The sequence below is a fragment of the Callorhinus ursinus genome, unplaced genomic scaffold, assembly GCF_003265705.2.
Source record: "Callorhinus ursinus isolate GAN/ISIS: 27379988/994484 unplaced genomic scaffold, GSC_fseal_2.0 scaffold86, whole genome shotgun sequence".
NCBI classification, from domain to species: domain Eukaryota; kingdom Metazoa; phylum Chordata; class Mammalia; order Carnivora; family Otariidae; genus Callorhinus; species Callorhinus ursinus.
This window is the reverse complement of record NW_027397148.1, coordinates 1,136,888-1,157,266: the sequence shown is the minus strand read 5'-3', so window position 1 is coordinate 1,157,266 and position 20,379 is coordinate 1,136,888. Positions and strand designations below refer to the sequence as shown.

Below are 20,379 nucleotides of genomic sequence, written 5' to 3'. Positions count from 1 at the left end.
TCAGTTCCAGAATTTCTGTTTGGCTCTTTTTAAAACTTACCTCTTTATTGTTACACATATTGTGCATTGATCATTTTCTTGCTTGTCCATATCTTCCTTTAGCTTTTTGAGCATCTTTAAGACAGTTATTTTCAAAGTCTTTGTCTAGTAAATCTGATACACAGGTTTCCTCATGTACATTCACTGTTGATTTATTTTTTTCCTTTGAATGGATCACGCTTTCTTGTTTCTTTGTATGCCTTGTGATTTTTTGTTGCAAACTGGACATTTGAATCTTATGTGATAACTCTAGAAATTCCATTCTCCCTTTTCTCTAGGGTTTGCTCTTTGTTTTATTTTTATAGAGTATGTCTGTGCAGAGATGTGCATAGGGTGAAAGTTAAGGTTTTACAGGTCCTTTCTGAGCCTGTGTTTTTTTCCTGGGCATGTATAGCAGCTCTCTTAATTTTCTCTATACATGGTTGTTTTTGAATATTTAAAGAAATAGGTACGACTCCTTTCAATATGGTGGAGATCATTTTAGCTGGTGGGGGTTGAATTACTGGTGACCAGCCTCTGTGCCTGCAGGTCTGCAGTCAGAAGACAGGAACCTGGTAATTCGAGACAAAATCCTTACTGCTTCTTTGGCTCTAGCAAAGCATACTAAAAATAGGGATTGCCCTCCACAGAGTTGACCGCTTAACTGACTGAGCCACCCAGGCTCCCCATATGATCACTTTTATTTTTCTGTACTAGATGTATCAATTCCAGAAAAGATAAGTCAAAGTCTCCAATTTTAATTGAATTTTTACCAAATTATTTTTGCACCTCCGATTTTTTCTTTATGTACTTCTCTGCTATGTGTACTGCATATAAGATTATAGATTTATAACCTCACTAATTATTAGTAATACTGCCCTTCTTTTTTATCCTATTCAGTGCTTGTAACCTTAAATTCTCCTTTGTCTGTTAGTATTGATACCCTTGCTTTTTCTGTATTTTGTGTATACTTGTTATCTTCTTTTCCATCCCATTTACATTTTTCTTTATCATTTGTTTACAGGGTTTCTAATAAATAGCATGTAGCTAGGTTTTACTTTTTTTTTAAGATTTTATTTATTTGAGATTGTGTGCATGTGTGTGCAAGTGGTGGCAAGGGGCTGGGGGTGTGTGGGAGGAGCAGAGGGGGAGGGAGAGGGACAAACGGACTACGCTGAGTGTGGAGCCTGATGTGGGGCTCAGTCTCATGACCCTGAGATCTTGACCTGTGCTGAAATCGAGTTGGATACTCAGACTGAGCCACCCAGCTACCCCTAGGTTTTACTTTTTGATGTAATTTGATGTAAGTCTGTTTTTTGATTAACTAGTTAATCCTTTAATACTTAGTGTAATGATTAATATTCTTGATTTTATTTTTATATTTCCTTCATTTGATATTTACTTTACATGGTTTTTATCATTTTCAAAATTTTTATTGTACTGTTTATCCCTGCTCTCCCCTTCCTTCCCTCCCATTTTTCCTCCTTAAGCATTTGGAATTTTTTTGATTTTTTTCATTAATATAAGATACACATTTTTCATATTTTAACACTTCTGAAATCAATATATGTCTTATAGTTACTGATATGTCATAGTTTAGTGTTCTCTGTCTTAGTGGTACATATAATAATGGCAAATCTTAAAATCAATGGTTAGAGTCTATGAGGGATACTGTTTTTTCATTATTTGGAGGGCATTTTTTCTCTTCCTTAAATCATTCTCAGCCATATTTTTCAGCCATTATTTGAGATGACATCAGCATGTTCCCACCAGGGCATTTTGATTGCCTCTTTGTTTCTTTTAGATGCCAGTAAGATGGGACTTTCAAATAATTTCCTTATCTCCTTTTGACACCCCACCTCCTAAGAGAACTTTGGGTTGCTTTTACTTTTTCCTTTCTCCTCACATTTCCTAACTCAGGTTTTCCTGGGAGAGTTATATTTCTCAAAATATAAACAAAAACCTATTTTGTGTTTAGGTTTAAAAACTGTCAAAGCAGCTGCATTTGTCTTTGTATTATTTATTATTAGATCACAGCAAGAGAGCGGCTCTGCTGTGGAGGGAATGGAGGGAACCCCAAATCAGAAGTAGGTCATCTACCAAACCTGGTTTAGTACCGGGTTTCCCACCAACAGTGCATGTTTGTACGTTTGACAGGATGGTTGCTGAGGCCCCATGTCGCTGCCTATCATTCAGCCTGGGCGGGATTCTGACATGGGGGGCTTTCAGTCATAATTCCACAGATGCTAGCTTTGCCTCATTGCTTCCTCAGCCAAGCACGTAAAGGGTTCAGATGCATTTCATCAGATAGTGCAGTGTTTCTGGAGACTATCACCTGGCTGCATTCTTTATTCAAGACACTAGTTTCCAACATTCTGACATTTCTTTTTTTCTTCATTTTTAAATTGAAGTATAATAGACATACAAGATTATATTGATTTCACGTGTACAACATAGTGGTTTGGCAATTATATATGTCATGATATGCTTACCTTGATAAGTGTGGTTACCGTCTGTCACCATACAAAGTTATTATGGTATTATTGACTGTAGTCCCTGTATAGTACTTCTTATCCCTGTGACTTATTTTACAACTGGAAGTCTGTACCTCTTAAGGCCCTTCACCTGTTTTACCCATCATCCCTTTATCCTCTTCCCCTCTGACAACTACCAGTTTGTTCTCTGTACTTGAGTCTGTCTGTTTTGTTCATTTGTTTTGTTTTTTAGATTCCACAAAGAAGTGAAATCATACTTGTTTTTTTTTTTGACTTATTTTACTTAGCGCAGTGCCCTCTAGGTCCATCTATATCGTCACAAATGGCAGAATCTTTTCTACAGCTGAGTAATATTATATGTGTGTGTGTGTGTGTGTGTGTGTGTGTGTGTGTGTACACCACATCTTCATTATCCATTCATCTATTGATGGACACTTGAGTTGCTTCCATATCTTGGCTATTGTAAATAATGCTGCAATAAACCTGGAGGGTGCATATATCTTTTTGAATTAGTATTTTCATTTTTTTTTTTTTTTATAAACACCCAGCAGTAGGATGACTGGATCATACGGTTTTCTGTTTTTGATTTTTTTTTTAAAGATTTTATTTATTTATCTGACAGAGCACACAGGCAGGCAGAGCTGTAGGCTAAGCGAGAAGCAGGTTTCCCACTGAGTGGAGAGCCTGACGTGGGGCTCTATCCCAGGACCCTGGGATCATGACCTGAGCCAAAGGCAGACGCTTAACTGACTGAGCCACCCAGGCACCCCTGTTTTTGATTTTTTGAGGAACTTTCATATTATTTCCCATAGGGCCTGCACCAATTTACATTCCCATCCAACAGTGCACAGACATTCCCTTTCTTCCACATCCTCACCAACACTTGTTTCTTGTGTTTTTTATTTTAGCCATTCTGACGGGTATGAGGTGATGTCTCATTGTGGTTTTGATTTGCATTTCCCTGATGATGATTGATGTTGAGCATCTTTTCCTGTGTCTGTTGGCCATCTGTAGGTCTTCTTTGGAGAAATGTCTGTTCATGTCTTCTTCCCATTTTTTAATTGGATTGTTTGAGATTTTTTTTACTGTTGAGTTTTATGAGTTCTTTATATATTTTGGATATTAACCCCTTATTGGATATATGGCTTATTTATACCTTCACTTATTCAGTAGATTCCTTTTTCATTTTGTTGATGGTTTCCTTCACTGTGCAAAGGCAATTTAGGGTCATGTAGTCCCCATTGTTTACCTTTGTTTTTGTTGCCTTTGAGGAGACTAAGGCTGAAGTCTAAGAGATTATGGCTTATGTTTTCTTCTAGGAGTCTTACGGTTTCAGGACTTATATTTAGGACTTTAATTCATTTTGAGTTTATTTTTGTATATGGTGAAAGAAAGTGGTCCAGTTTCATTCTTTTGCATGTAGCTGTCTAGTTTTTCCAGCACTGTTTTTTGAAGAGATTGTTTTTCCCTGTTGTATATTCTTGCCTCTTTTGTCATAGATTAATTGACCATGTAAATGTGGGTTATTTCTTGACTTTCTATTCTGTTCCACTGATCTCTGTGTCTACTTTTGTGCCAGTACCATAACTTTTTTTTTTTATGATTTTTTTTTTAAGTATTCTCGACACCTAATGTGGGGTTTGAATTCACAACCCCAAGATCAAGAGTTGCATGCTTCACCTATTGAGACGGCCAGGCACCCATAACTGTTTTGATTACTATTGCTTTTTGTTCTTCTTTCTCAAGATTGCTTTGGCTATTTGGAGTCTTTTGTGGTTCCAAACAGATTTTAGGATTATTTGTTCTAGTTCTGTGAAAAATATTATTGATATTTTAATGGGTCTTGCATTAAATCTGTGGATTGCTTTGGGTAGTATGGAAATTTTAGCAGTATTTTCCCAATCCATGAACATGGTTTTATCTTTCCATTTATTTGGGTCGTCTTCAGTTTCTTTCATTGGTGTCTTACAGTTTTCAAAGTATAGATCTTTTACCTCCTTGGTTAAATTTATTCCTAGGTATTTTATTCTTTTTGATGATATTGTAAATAGGATTTAAAAAATTTCTCTTTTTGCTACTTCATTATTATTGTACAGAAACACAACAGATTTCTGTATATTAATTTTATATCCTACAACTTTACTCAGTTTTTTGGTGGGATCTTAGGGTTTTTTATCTGTGGTATTATGTCGTGTGCAAATAGTGACAGTTTTGCTTCTTTTTTCAATTTGGATGCCTTTTATTTGATTTCTTGTCTGATTGCTGGGCTAGGACTTCCAATACTATGTTGAATAAAAGTGGTGAGAGTGGACATCCTTGTCTTTTCCTGATCTTAGAGGAAAAGCTTTCAGCTTTTCACCATTGAATATGATTTGCTTTGGGGTTTGTCATACATGGCCTTTATTATATTGAGGTGTTCCCTCTAAACCCACTTTTGGAGTTTTTATCGTAAATGGATATTGAATTATGTCAAATATTTTTTCTGTATCTGTTGAAATGATCATATGATTTTTAGCCTTCACATTTTGGTAATTATGTTGATTGTTGTATGAATATTGAACCATCCTTGCATACCTGGAATAAATACCACCTGATCATAGTAAATGATCCTTTTAATGTGTTGTTGAATTTGCTTTGCTAATATTTTAGGGGATTTTTGTATCTGTGTTTATCAGGGATATGGGTCTATAATTTTGGTGTCAGGTTGATATTGGTCTTGTGGAATGAATTTGGAAGCATTACTTCTGCTTTTTGAAACAGTTTAGGAAGAATAGGTGTTAACTCTTGTTTACATGTTTGGTAGAAATCACCAGTGAAGCCATCTGGTCTAGGATTTTTGTTTGTTGGTAGTTTTTTGATTACTGATTAATTTGTTAGTAGTAACCAGTCTGTTTAGATTTTCTATTTCTTCCTGATTCAGTCTTGGAAGATTGTATGTTTCTAGAAATTAATTCATTTCTTCCAGGTTGTCCAGTTTATTGGGTTATAATTTTTCATAGTATTCTCTTACAATCCTTTGTACTTCTGTGGTGTTGGTTGTCTTTTCTTCTTTTGTTTCTAATATTATTTATTTGAGTTCTGTCTCTATCTTGATAAGCCTCTCTAAAGGTTTGTCAGTTTTATCTTTTCAGAGAACCAACTCTTAGTTTCATTGATCTTATCTATTGTTTTTTTTTTTTAAAATCTCTATTTCACTCTGGTTCTTTTTAATCTTTGCTAGTATTCTATATGAAAAATAGTTATCTGTTTTTAAATTGCATTACCTTGTTTCCTTATCTTTTTTTCTGTTGGAATATTCATATTTTAACTATTGTTTTTATAAGCTTTCTCTGTTAAAGAGATATTTTGATTCTTACACATTTCACTTATTTATTTACTTATTTGGCTCAAAGAGTAGAAATTTACTTTCTTACACTTCTAGAAAAGTCAGAGATTGAGGTTTCAGCAGCGTTGGTTTCTCCTTGTACTTCTCTCTTTGCCTTATAGATGGCCTTTTTCTCCCTGTGTCTTCAGATGGCCTTCCCTCTCCCGGTCCTTATGCATTTTAGGCTTTAATGTTTGTATTTGTTTCCTAGGGCTGCAGGAACAAATTACCAACATTAGGTAGCCTTCAACAATAGAAATTTATTCTCACAGCTCTAGAAGCCAAAAGTTGTAAATTCAAGGTATTGGAAGGGCTAAGCTCCCTCCAAAGGCTCCTTTCTTGCCTCTTCCAGCATCTGGTAGCTCTTGGTTTTCCTTAGCTTGTGGCAGTATCATTTGAATATTTGCCTCCATCTTCACATGGCCTTTTTTCTCAGTGTCTCTGTGTCCTGCTAAATCTTTTTTCTCTTATAAGGACATTGCTCATTGGGTTAAAGGCCCATTTCAAAATCCAGGATGATTTTATTTCATGATCCTTAACTTACTTACACTTGCAAAGACCCTGTTTCCAAATAAGGTCACAATTTACAGGACCTGGGATTACGACTGGGAAATTTTTAACCCACGAGAGTGTTAATACATAGATGTTATCTACTAAAGAGTATAAAACTATTCATTGGTATTTTCTCCTAGCACTTGCATTTAAATGTTTAAGCCACCTGGGATTTATTTTGATCTAAGGTAGGATGTAAGTATTTTTTGTATAACATTATTGGCAGATCACTCAGTTAATAAGGGCTGACACTAGGGGGCACCTGGGTGGCTCAGTTGGTTAAGCAACTGCCTTCGGCTCAGGTCATGATCCTGGAGTCCTGGGATCGAGTCCCGCATCGGGCTCCCTGCTCAGCGGGGAGTCTGCTTCTCCCTCTGACCCTCCCCCCTCTCATGATCTCTCTCTCTCTCTGTCTCATTCTCTCTCTCAAATAAATAAACAAAATCTTTAAAAAAAAAATAAGTGCTGACACTAGGATTTAAACCTATGACTTTTTTTTTTCCCCCAAAGTCAGCATCTTTTCTTTTATGTAGAACTACCTGCTTTTAGTATTTTAACTTTAAAGAACTTTGCCTGTAAGGCTGTTTTTGTCATCATACATCTCATAACAGAAAAACTACTCTTAAACGCTTTATTGGCACTTGAACTTATGATGGTAGCTGAATGTCTGAAAAGAGTTTTCTAGGCACTTGGGGCACTTTTTCAGCAGTTGTTATTCTAGGAAAGAATAAGAAATGCCAATTGGGAAAGTATGTTGGAGAGCGTGGTTTTGAGATGCTGGCTTAATTTGCCATGTCTGATGCTGTTGTTGTTGAACAGCTCATGGGCATCTGTAGTATATGCTGTTTTACTCCTGTTAAAAGGTATTTTGGTTTTTTTTTTTTCTTCAAATTTGTATTTAAATTCTAGCTAGCTAACATATAGTGCAATATTGGTTTCAGGAGTAGAATGCAGTGATTCATCACTTACATATAACACCCAGCGCTCATCATAACAAGTGCCCTCCTTAATGCCCATCACCCATTTAGCCCATCCCCAACCCACCTCCCTCCAGCAACCCTGTTTTTACTCTATCGTTACGAGGCTTTTATGGGGGGCGCCTGGGTGGCTCAGTCGGTTAAGTGTCTGCCTTTGGTTCAGGTCATGATCCCAGGGTCTTGGGATCTAGCCCCGCATCGGGCTCCCTGTTCAGAGGGAAGCCTGCTTTCTCCCTCTCCCACTCCCCCTGCTTGGGTTCCCTCTCTCACTGTATGTCTCTCTCTGTCAAATAAGTAAATAAAATCTTTAAAAAAAAAAAAGCTCTTATGGTTTGCTTCTCTCTCTCTCTCTTTCCCTATTCTCATATGTTCATCTGTTTTGTTTCCTAAATTCCACATATGGGTGAAATCATATGGTATTTGTCTTTCTCTGACTTATTTTACTTAGCATAATAACACTCTAGCTTCATCCATGTCATTGCAAATGGCAAGATTTCATTCTTTTTGATGGCTGAGTATTTATTATTCCAGTGTGTATGTGTGTGTGTATATAAATAATATATATATGTACCACATTTTCTTTATCCATTTATCCATGTAGATGGACACTTGAGCTCTTTCCATAGTTTGGCTATTGTTGATAATGCTGCTATAAATATTGGGTGCATGTACCCCTTTGAATCTGTATTTTTGTGTCCTTTGGGTAAATACCTAGTAGTGCAATTGCTGGGTTGTAGGGTAGTTCTATTTTTAACATTTTTTTTCAAAGATTTTATTTATTTTGAGAGAGAGGGTGGGGGGGGAGGAGGCAGAGGCAGAGGGTAAGAGAGAATCTCAAGCAGACTTCATGCTGAGCATGGAGCCTGATGAGGGGCTTAATACCACAACCATGAGATTGTGACCTGAGCCAAAATCAAGAGTGGGGCTTAACTGACTGAGCCACTCAAGTGCCCCACTATTTTAACTTTTTGAGGAACCTCCATACTGTTTTCCAGAGTGGCTGCACCAGTTTGCATTCCCATCAACAGTGTAAGAGGGTTCCCCTTTCTCCGCATCCTTGCCAACATCTGTTGTCTCCTATGTTGTTAATTTGAGCCATTCTGACAGGTGTGAGGTGGTATCTCGTCTTGGTTTTTATTTGTATTTCCCTGATGATGAGTAATGTTGAGTATCTTTTCATTTGTCTGTTAGCCATCTGGATGGCTTCTTTGGAAAAATGTCTATTCATGTCTTCTGCCCATTATTTGGTTTTTGGGTGTTGAGTTGGTAAGTTCTTTATAGATTTTGGATACTAGCCCTTTATTAGGTATGTCGTTTGCAAATATCTTCTCCCATTCTGTAGGCTGCCCTTTAGTTTTGTTGACTGTTTCCTTTGCTGTGCAGAAGCTTTCTATCTCGATGAAGTCCCAGTAGTTCATTTTTGCTTTTGTTTCCTTTGCCTCAGGAGACATGTCTAGTGAGAAGTTGCTACGGCTGAGGTCGGCGATGTCGCTGCTTATGTTCTCCTCTAGGAGTTTGATGGTTTCCTTTCTCACATTTAGGTCTTTCATCCATCTTGAATTTATTTTTATGTGTGGTGTAAGAAAGTGGTCCAGTTTCATTCTTTTGCGTGTTGCTCTCCAGTTTTCCCAACACCATTTGTTGAAGAGACTGTCTTTTTTTCCATTGGATATTCTTTCCTGCTTTGTTGAAGATTAGTTAACCATATAGTTGTGGGTCCATTTCTGGCTTTTCTGTTCTGTTCCATTGATCTATGCGTCTTTTTTTGTGCTAGGACCATACTGTTTTGATGACTACAGCTTTGTAATATAGCTTGAAGTCTGGAATTGTGATGCCTCCAGATTTGCTTTTCTTCTTCAGGATTGCTTTGGCTACTTGGAGTCTTTTGTGGTTCCATATAAATTTTAGGATCATTTGTTCTAGCTCTGTGAAAAATGCTGGTGATCTTTTGATAGGGATTGCATTAAGTATATAGATTGCATTGGGTAGTATAGACATCTTAACATGTTTGTTCTTCCAGCTCATGAGCATGGAATGCTTTTCCATTTCTTTGTGTCCTCTTCAATTTATTTCATAAGTGTTCTATAGTTTTCAGAGTACAGATCTTTTACTTTTACCTCTTTGGTTAGGTTTATTCCTAGGTATCTTATAGTTTTTTGGTGTAATAGTAAATGGGATCAGTTCTAAAAAGTATTAATATATCTGTTTTCAGGGGATGTTAGTCATACTAATTTTATGAGTTAGGTTACATTAATGGACTTGCCATCCTTGTAGAGAGTTTTAGTGGTAATTACAAAAGTTAAACTGACATTTCTTACATCCTGTAATAAAATGAACATGTTGGACCCACTTTTGATATCTGAATCTGTTGATAAATGTTTGCAATGACCACATTATGAATTTTGGTTTTGGTATATTGCTTAAAATTGGTTCATATATAGTCTAAAAGAGTAGAGTAAATATAGTCGGATGCTTTATATAATAATCATTTATGTCTACTACATCATTTTTTCCCATAAAGTTTCAGAATAAGTTATGAAAAACAAAACTTATGGCTGCTCTGTTATGCATTTTTAAAGGAAAGCACAAGAGAAGAAGTTCCTGTGAAGACTATCCAGGCTACTAATGTGAAACTTAACCCTGTTTATTTTCATGACACAAATGCCAGTAAAGGTGATTTTGACTTAATGGACCCTTTGAAACTGGAGGCCGGGTCTCTTCATCAAAATAAGCATTTGGCATCTGGTGCAGAAAGAGTTTTGCCCATGGATAGATGTTTAGACACTGAAACGCCTAAAGTGTCCATTCAAAAATATGTGGACATAGCATCTTTGAAGCCTATTAGTGACAGTGAAATTAATTCCACTGATAGTCTTCGGTCACCAACTAGTGAAAGGCGAACATGTGAATATTACAAGTCCATTAAAAAGAGTAAAGAGGGTAAGTAGGTTTTTTTAAAAAATAAAAGTAAAGAAATGTATAAAACATTTATACATTTTGAATGGAATATATTTTCAAGTGGAACTTGCCTTATCTTTTGCATTAAAATATCGTGTTTTATGGATTAGAAATTGTATCTTTATTCACAGATCTAGTGGAAATGTACTACTCTTAGTTTTCTTTTCCTTTTGCCCCTAGTTCTCCATTACAAATTTTTATTGGGTTAAGGCTGGCTTATCCACCATTAGAGAACTTTCATTTTGTGGGAATGGATTTTCTTTTTTCTAACTAGTTTTGGGCAGATTTCAGTACTGTTGATATCTAAGATAAGTCAACTAAGTAAAATTATTAAGCATATCATTTTGTTTCATATGTCATGGATATTTTTGGAATTTTTTAGAAACAGATCTACCACAAAGTGTTGTCTATCAAAATGAAGAGGGCAGATGGGTCACTGACCTTGCGTATTATACATCTTTTAATAAAGAACAAAATTTAAATATGTCTCTAACTGATGAGATGAATGAAGACTTCAGATCTGGTTGTAAGTGTATTGATAACCACTTCATTGTTTTTGATGGTGTTCTGAGATTACTCTGTATATATTGGTTAGCCGCATCGAATCACTTTTAGAGTATACATTTGAACCTTGGAACAATGTGGGGGTTAAGGTGTACCAACTCCTTACGTATTTCAAAATCTTTGTATAACTTTTGACTCCCCAAAATCTTAACTACTGACAGCCTACTCTTTACCAGAAGCCTTAAGCGATAACATAGTCAATTAACACCTATTTTGTATGTTACATGTATTATATACTGTATTCTTATAGTAGGGTGAGCTAGAGAGAAGAAAAAGTTAAGAAAATCATAAGGGAAAAAAAAAAAACCCATAAGGGAGAGAATACATTCACAGCACTATCCTGTATTTATAAAAAAAAAATAAATCTGTGTTAAGTGGACCTGTGTAGTTCAAACCTATGTTGTTCAGGGGTCAGCTGTAATATTGAGCTTATCAGTAGTGTTTATAGGAACAAAGGCTTGAGTTAGTGCTAATCATTGCAGAATGAGCTGAGCCTTTTCCTTAAGGACAGTGAGTCAGACTATCATTCTTTTACATCAGTTTAGAACCTTCATATTGCAGAGTTAAAAGGGACCTCAGACTGTACATTCTCACTTTTAAAATTCTGTCCTGAACAAAAGAAATATTATGATAAATGAGCAATTACAAAATCCAGTTCGTTTTGGAGTAAAACCTAAGAAATGTGGAAACGATGGGAGAAAAGTGACAGAAAAGATAAATTTCAAAGGATGAGAGCATTAGGAATATCAGCTAGGTTTGTTGATTAGCACAATCTCTGACAGTGAAGGGAAAAACCGGTTTCAGTCTGCAGAACAAATTACATTTTGAGCCTTAGTCTATGGAGATGATGTGCCACTGAGGCCTCCAGCGCTGGGCACCTCTAAACCTGCAATGAGGAAAGGCATTCAGCGTCCTGTCAAGCCTAGTCTTATTTTTGGTAGGCTCAGAACATGCCACAGTAAGATGTTACTCTAACTACTGTTTGTACTAAGCTCCTCCTAAACACCCAATGATGCGGAAGGTAGAGACAAATAAGGTATTTTTCCAGCCTCTAAGAAATTGTCCATCAGCTAAGGGGGATAAGACAAGAGTAAAACAACCATCAGCATTATAAGAGACATAAACCAAATGGTTTTGGAGTTTAGAGGAAAAATAACTTGCATGAATGGGTGACAAGGATTTCACATAGGAGGTAGCTTTTGAGGTAAGAGTTTCAACAGGTAAATGTTTGAGGGCATGAGAAATTCCAAATGGATAGGAAACCCAATGAAAGAGAATGAAATGAGGAAGTCTGGGTGTGTTTTGAGAATGGTAAATAGTCCAATGTAGCTAGCATTTATGACAAGATATGGGAAGAGGGGAGTAATAAAAGGTGAAGAGGTGAAGCTGGAGAGGTAGAGTAGGGCCAAGGAGTGGGTTGAGCTTTTACTACCATGTCAGAGTTGAGGCTTGTGTGGTAAGCAAGAGGGAGCCACTAAAGACTTCATTGTCCAACTTCCTTTGTGAGTTGTCTTCTTGCACCGATGGTCAGTTGATTGGGAGATTCCTTAGGATGTTGTAGAAATCTAGGTGTCACGGTGAGAATGAAAAGCAAGTAGATAATGAAAGACCTGGAAATAACATGGTTCGGATTTGGTGACTGGATTTCAGTAGATAGAGTGGCAAGAAAAGATTGAGGTTTGTGGTCTGAGTTACTTGAGAAAATGGCAGTACCGTGAACTGAGATGGGAAAATTAGAAGAAATTGTAGAATTTTGAATGACTGTGGTTTGAGGTGGGAAATGTGAGCCAGAAACTGGAAATTAAGTTCAAGATTGCTCAATGATACCTTGATTTAGAAAGAACAAGAGGGTACAGACTGGACAGTGGATATCGACTGTGTCACTTAAAGTCAGTGGTCATGGAATTCTCATGTGTAACTGGTGGGAGTGTAAAGTGATAGAACCCTTTTGGAAACTTGTCTAGCAGGAGCTTTTGGAGGTAAACTTTATGAACTTCATACTTTAGGGCCCCCGGTAATTCTGCACCAGAGTATATATCCAGTGTATAGATGTACTCTTCACCAAAAGACTAAAATATTTATAGCAGCACTATATGATCAACTCCGAATTAGAAACTCCCAAATTCTCATTAATGGTAGAATGGATTGTGTTTATTCACACATTGGAATGCTATCTAGCAATGGGAATGAATGATGTGTAGCTACTTGTAGCAGTGGGGATGAATTTCGCAAGTGTATTGAATGAAATAAGGCAGACTAAAGGGTACCTGCTATATAAATCTATTTGTATATATTTCAAAATGTATCCTGCTCTGTGGAGTAAGAAGTAAGGATACTGGTTACCCTCCGATGGGCATGTAGTAATGGGAAGGAAGCTTGATTGGCCTTTTGAGGATGCTAACAAAGTTCTCTTTCTTGATCTAGGGTGTTGATCTGGCCACACAAATGTGTTCATTGAGTTGTACACATAAATACTTTTCATATGTATATTATGCTTTGGTCAACAATTTTTAAAAATTAGTGATCAGACTGAGAAAAAATACTTGCAATTCATGTTACAGGTTAAGGGCCCATTTTCCTAATGTGTAAATAGTTCTAATAAATAAGTAAAAGACCAGCTTCTCAGCATAGAATTAGGCAAAAGATATAAACTGACAGTTTAGAGAAAAGGAAATGAAAATGGTCGTTAAATGTTCAAAAAAAGTTCATGGAACTTATTCATGGAAAGAAACAACTCCATGATACTATTTTTCCATTATTTCACTGGCAATGATCCAGTAGTTTGGTAATAAAACTATGTTGGCAAGAGTGTGAAGGAAATAGGTATTGTAGTATTTATGGCACAGGGTCTAGGTAGAGCACTATTACAGCATCTAGCAAAATTACAGATGTACATACCCCGTAACCATGGGGTTCTGCTGGGAATTTATTCTTCAGATAGGCTTGCAGAAATGGTATGTGATACATATTGTTTATAATAACAAAAGTTTGGAAGCAGTATGGATAAACATAATAGGGGACTAATTAAATAAGGTACGTCCATACAAGGAAAATACACTGTGGTCATTAAAAAAAGGGAAAGAGGCTCTTTAGGTACTAATATGGGATAATCATGAAAATAAATTGTTTACATTCCAAGACCTAGAAAAGCATATGAAATATTCTGACATTTATGTAAAAAGGTGGAGGGGGGAGGACACACATATTTATAAAGACATATGGTGCAGAAATTTTTTTTTTAAGGGAAAGAAATGGATTGCAGGAATCCCTAGTTACTGAACTAAAAAATCAAATAGATTCAAATCGGGATTTCAGGGGTACTTTATATATTGGTTGCTTTTGAAGATGTGGGATGTAGGGTCAGGGATGACGGGGAGACTTTTCAGTGCCATATTCCCTTTTATGTCTTTGGTTAACTTCTCAAAACTCTTTGTTGAAGCATAATATACATATGTGTACCTTTGCATTTTGAGCTACGTAGGTGTGTTACTATTTAAGGAAAAATAAAATAAAAAGTTTAATGAAACCATCCTTGTGGTTAGGGAATGAACAAAGGCCAGGTTGGAGAGGATGAGTGGTGAAGAAATGGGGAAAACGATTATGGAATACTGTGGGGAAAAGTGTGGTGGAAGGAAAGAAAATGAGAGATAGGATACCCTCTGCCCCATTTCTGCCTTGCCCCTCTCTGATAGCTCCATGCATCTCAGTCACTTCTGCTTATGGCCTAGGATTTAAACATGGCTGGGGGGCTAGGGTGTATGGCCTGCTTCAAAATTTAACAACTAAAACATTCAGGAGATATTTGAAAGGACTATTTCAGATTTGGCAAAGAATTGGGTATAGATTCTTAAAAAAAATGAAGTTCTATTTTCTCATAATTGCTGACTGATTTCTGGTGAGCATACAAGGTAGCAATATTACTGTAGATTTTTCTTTAATTGAAGAATCTGTTAAAGTTCAGAGAAAAAAGTACTTTGGAATGTAATAAAAAGCAGTTGGAACTGTTAGTTAATAGTTTGAAAACATTTGATTTTTAAAAAAAGATTTTATTTATTTGAGAGACAGAGGGAGAGTATAGAGGGTGAGTGAGAAGCAGACTCCCTGCTGAGCAGGGAGCCTGACATGGGCCTTGATCCCAGGACCCTGAGATCATGATGCGATCTGAAGGCAGCCGCTTAACCAACTGAGCCCCAGGAAAACATTCGATATTTAATGCAGTGAAGTAAATTAAGTTTTTCTGGGCTATCTTCTTAGTGGTCTGATTTCCTACCTCCCCTTCCTTGGCTGTTAGATTTGGTTGGTTGATACTGTCACATTTTAGGGCAATGGCTTTTAACATACTTTGAGTCATGGGCACCACAGAGAATCCTCATAGAAAAATTTTTATGTGTAAGATTGTGTTTTTCATGTGATTTTGAGAGTTTCATTGTTCTCCTGATGCCCTTTCATAGACCTCTAGGTTAAGAATGTGTTTATATAAGAAATGGTGGGTTCACAAGGTGAAGAACCCCCACTATCCTAACAAGTAAGGATCTGAGCTATCTCTGGTGTTCTATTTTTCCTGATGGGAAATATTCTATTTCTATTCTCATTGTGTTTCTCAAGATATTAATGTTGAACTATAAGGGTTTCCAAAAGGGCAGTTTGGATCTGATTAGCTCCTGATGGACTAATGAGTGTGGAGGGACACCTCTCTTGTTTGGGCCATGGTAGACTGTCTCTTCTGGGTTGCATGCAACTTCCTGTTTCAGCCAGTCTCCTAAAGTACCAGGCAGAGGCCCAGAGTAGGTAGCAGGTAGGCAGAGAGCCTGTAGACTTTCTGATTAGTCAGTATGTTTAAAATTCTTTTTGATTCTAATGCCTTGAGCAGGATCATGTGCTTTCTAGTTTGCCACTATCCCACCACTCCCTGTTGTGTCACACCTGGTCCTTTCTGCTCAACCACCTCTGGCCTCTGAGGCATTTTAGTTTGTGGCTTTGGCTTAGAGATTGAAGGTATCCAGGCCCATTCATTTCCCTAAGGTGAACTGAGTTGCTCGGTAGGAACTTTGAGGGCAGATGTTGGAAAACCATTTGTTTTAGTTTATCCAAGCTGTGGGGTTTGCTGGGATGTGGGACTTTCCTTTTTAAAACTGAGACAGGCCTGGGCAAACAGGTGGTTGGGTACCCCAGCAGATCTGTTCACAAGTTTACAGTGACTTACTGTTGTGATGGTTCCAGATAAAATTTCACAGGTATTCATGGGTGAGTGCCTTAAATGAGTTGTGCCAAAATCTTCAAAAGCTAAAATTAATGTGAATCTTTTACAAATAAAAAGCTTACATTGTAAAGGCCCTTTAGTAACTTAGGACAAATTAGTAACTGATGAAATCAGTAACAGTAGAGTGTTCATTACCAAAAGTTTGAGAACCAGAGACTTATGTACTTAAAACTGATACATTGGTTGTATGATGAAAGCTTTCATATACTTTTTTCAGTTATTTTCTTTAGTGTTTCATTTTCCTAACTAGCTAAGTTTTAAATATCTGCTAGTTTTTAATTAGGCATTAGTATAATTTAATTATATAAACATTCTTTTTTAAGCTGAAGCACTGGATTTGATTAATCAAGATGAAGAAGAATTTAATAAAGAGCATCAATTTATGCAGGTTTGTATTTTATTGGCATTAACCAAAGTTAAAATTTTAACCTGTATTTTTTCTGGATAGATACATAGTTTGTATAGAATTATATCTTGTTTTCTCATGTTTACACAATTGCTTTTGCATTCTTACTCTCAATTATTGATTAAAGAATAACTGGCCTAGTTATTTTTAATAGGCTTTAAAGATTCGCTTAGAATCACCTTAGTAGGCTTTAAAGATCTTTCCGTAGTTTTTAACCATGTTTTAAAATGAAGTAATGCTATTTAAACAAATTGAATATGTTCATTACCTTATTATTAGCTGCTTAAGCTTGAATTTGTCCTATTTTTTTTAAATTAAAATGTTTAAATTTTCTTAGTTCAATTTTTTTATTTTTGCTTATTAGAAGAACAGAAAGAAGCCTTGCTGGGGAAATAAAATGAAACAATAACTTTCTCTCTAGGAAGAAAATATAGATGCCCAGAACACTTCAGCTGCTCTAGGGGATACGTCTTGGGGAACTTCAATTAATTATAGTTTGTTGAGGAAATCACTTAGCACATCAGATTTGGACAAAGATGATGCCAATTATTTACGCCTATCTTTAGGAGAGTTCTTTGCTCAAAGATCTGAAGCTCTTGGTTGCCTTGGTGGTGGTTACAATGTGAAAAGAGTAAGTATAATATGTGCTAGAAGTGGTTGAATTCACCAGCCCTTATATTTTGAATGTTATGGTGGTATTAGCTACAGCATAGTATCTTTACAGCAGGGACAGAATAGGGACATGATAGAATTGTGGTAGACAGCTTAGGTTTTATGGTTGGTCAGACCCTGACTCCAGTCCTAGTTCTATCTTTTAACTAACTCTGTGACATGGAACAATTTATTTAACTCATCTATGCCTTAATTTTCCAATTTTTAAAATGGGGTGCTATTTTATAGGGTTTCATAAGAATTAAGTGTGATGAGACACACAAAGCATTTAACAACCAAGAATAACTTGCAACAAGTATTCAATACCTGTTATTGATATTGCTATTGTTCTATCATTGGTTGATGGGAGGAATTCAAAGATTGACTTTTTTAACCTCTTACCTGAAAACATGTTTTGAAATATAGGAAAGTTTTTTGGTTTAATAAGTTGCAATACATGTAAAAATGTGAAAATGTAAGCAATAAGTTGCAACACATGTAAAAATGTGAAAATGTAAGCAAGTAAGTAGTAAGTTCTATGAAGAATGGTGAGGAGTTGCTTTAGCTGTGGTGATCAGGGCGACCTCTGAGAAGATGGCATTGAACTGGGACCTAAATGATGGGAAGGAGGAGGCTGCCAAAAGATCTGGAGGCAGAGTGTTCCCAGCAAAAGGGGACCATCTATGTGGAGGCTTGGAGGTAGAAACTAGAGTGGCATATTGAGGAACAGAAACCAGGCCAGGGGAGCTAATGTAAATGGAGGGAGGGAGAGAGGGTAGGATGGTTCAATGGTAGAAGAAGACCAGGACCAGATCATCAGGGGTCTTTGTAGGACTTGGGTTCATCTGAAATTAATTGGGAAGAAGTGCTTGGAGGCAGGGAGCAACTTTGTCGTGGTGCCGGCCCCATCTCCATGTGTGACATGATGCTACTGTATATGGAACCTGGGTGGAGAGGGGCAGTGAACCAAAAAGAGGAATAGCAGCAGGCAGAGGCTTAGTACATGGGAAGAGATGTGGTGAAGGCCAGAGTCTAGAATGATAGTACAGACACAGAAAAAAATCAAGGATTCAAGATTTCTTTTGGAGGTAGAGTCATAAGGCTTGATAAATTCCATATAAGGAGTTGGATTATTGGAGGGAGTGGTATTAAAACTGGATTTCACTAAATATAATTTGAAATAATAGCCGTGGTGTTAGAACTCAAAGTCAATATACAGAACATAAATTTGAAACTGAACTGATTTTGATTCCTTCCATTTCTCTGACTTGTCTACCTGATAACACCTCAGAGCAGTGTTGAAGAGAAGTGATGATGTTGGGGTTCCCTGACACATCCTATCCCTATACATTCCTGTCTGTGCAGTGAATTAAACAATGAAAATAAGTGCTTTGGCGAGACAGATTTTCCTGTCTGGATTGATTGGGGTTTTGACATTATGAGAGAAGTTGAAGAAGAACTTAATTCCTTACTCAACAAACAAAGCAGTGGATCATGGAAAAATAGATCTATCATTTAGAATTTCTGTTTTGGTTTTAGTTATGAAATGTTACTTGCATTCAAGTTGCTGGATCAAGGGAAGAAATTCCCAGGTGAAGATCTATCGAAAATTGAGTGCATTTAATAAATTTACATTTCAGGTCTATCATGTCAAAGTTGTATAGGAAAGACAAATGAGAATTCCCTGCTCCTTAACACTTTCATCCAAGTGCTCCATACATACCGAATCTTAATACAGATTTTTGAGGATGTATTATATACAATAAATATCCTTATACTTGTAAGTTTTAAGAAGGCAGGACATTTTATCTTTTTTCTCATTGATATGTCACACTGATGATTAACAGTGCTGACACACTAGCTGCTCAATAATAATTACTGAAGGAACGAAATGTCTTTTCTAGGTGGTTTGAATTTGGATTTCTTAGTAAGAGCAGCTTATTTGACAATATTAGTTTTGATGATTGAATATAGCAGTAAGGAAATAAAACTAGACTTTTAAAGTTCATCTCTAGTTATTTGAGTTTAAATGAAAAGAACAATTATTTTGTTGATTTAGCTAGGTTACCCATAGTAAGATAAAATAGTCTAGAATTTCTCAGAGCAGTTAAAAATTAAGGAAATAATTCACGTTTATTTTGTAGCCATCATTTGGTTATTTTATTAGATCACCAGAGAAGAGAGAACCTGTTGCTCTCATAAGAAAATCTGATGTATCAAGAAGTAATTTGGAAAAAGAAATGGCTCATCTTAACCATGATACATTTTCAGGTAATGGATTAAATGAGGAGTTTTTAGTAACCTTTTTTTTACCTATAAGTTAGTGGTTATATGATCATTTTCTTATGAGTGAAAATGTATATATTGCTTTGAACTTTTTTCAGTATTACAGATATTCTTCTTCTATAACCCACATTGCCTTTTTAGTTGAAAGTGGAAACAAGATGCCAAAATCCACCTAAATCATTTTGTAAAAAACCAAAGTAAATATAATTTGTTCAAATGGGCTAGTTAATTTTGGCCTGTTGAACTACTGAGTTAGTGAACCGTAGTTATTATATTTAGGTATATAGACTTTCGGTTTAAAAGGTATTTTGAGATTTTGACTATGATAGTCTAAGTATGATAAATATCCATGATAAATTTTTTTTTAAGATTTATTTATTTATCTTAGAGAGGGGGCTGGTGAGGGAGTAGAAGGAGAAAGAATCTCCAGCAGACTCCCTGCTGAGCGTGGAGCCTGATGCGGGGCTTGATCTTACAACCTCGAGATCATGACCTGAGCCAAAATCAAGAGTTGGATGCTTAACCAACTGAGCCAACCAGGCGCCCCTCTATGATAAATACTTAAAATCAGACTTTCTTGATAATAACATACAATTATTGAACAGCTACTTTTTGTTAGTACAGTGCCTGGGGCTACATATTATAAAATTGTACAAGATATGCTCCAGTCCTTAAAAAGCCTGTATCTAGTAGAGGAGTTGGAATAAAGGAGCTATATATAAAATTAGTTGATTTTCTGTTATTGTAAAGAGAGACTCATTTTTATTTTTATTTTTAGAGAGCGTGCGTGCGTGAGCAGCGGGAGGGGCAGAGAGAGAGGGGGAGAGAGAGAATCTCAAGCAGGGCCC

General features: G+C 36.4%; 1 protein-coding gene across 12 annotated transcripts in view; it reads left to right on the top strand.

Moving 5' to 3' along the window:
• CEP192 (centrosomal protein 192) overlaps positions 1 to 20,379 on the top strand; it is a 146,337-nt gene that overhangs the window by 47,379 nt on the left and 78,579 nt on the right. For all 12 annotated transcript variants that reach the window (XR_012376801.1, XR_012376800.1, XM_025865172.2 and 9 more), the window contains 5 exons: positions 9,986 to 10,346; positions 10,747 to 10,890; positions 16,512 to 16,576; positions 17,016 to 17,225; positions 19,390 to 19,516. Coding sequence is in view for 10 of the 12 variants with exons in the window: in XM_025865172.2 (XP_025720957.1) it covers positions 9,986 to 10,346; positions 10,747 to 10,890; positions 16,512 to 16,576; positions 17,016 to 17,225; positions 19,390 to 19,516 (907 nt within the window). In the remaining 2 variants the exon portion in view is untranslated. The remainder of the gene's footprint in view (positions 1 to 9,985; positions 10,347 to 10,746; positions 10,891 to 16,511; positions 16,577 to 17,015; positions 17,226 to 19,389; positions 19,517 to 20,379) is intronic.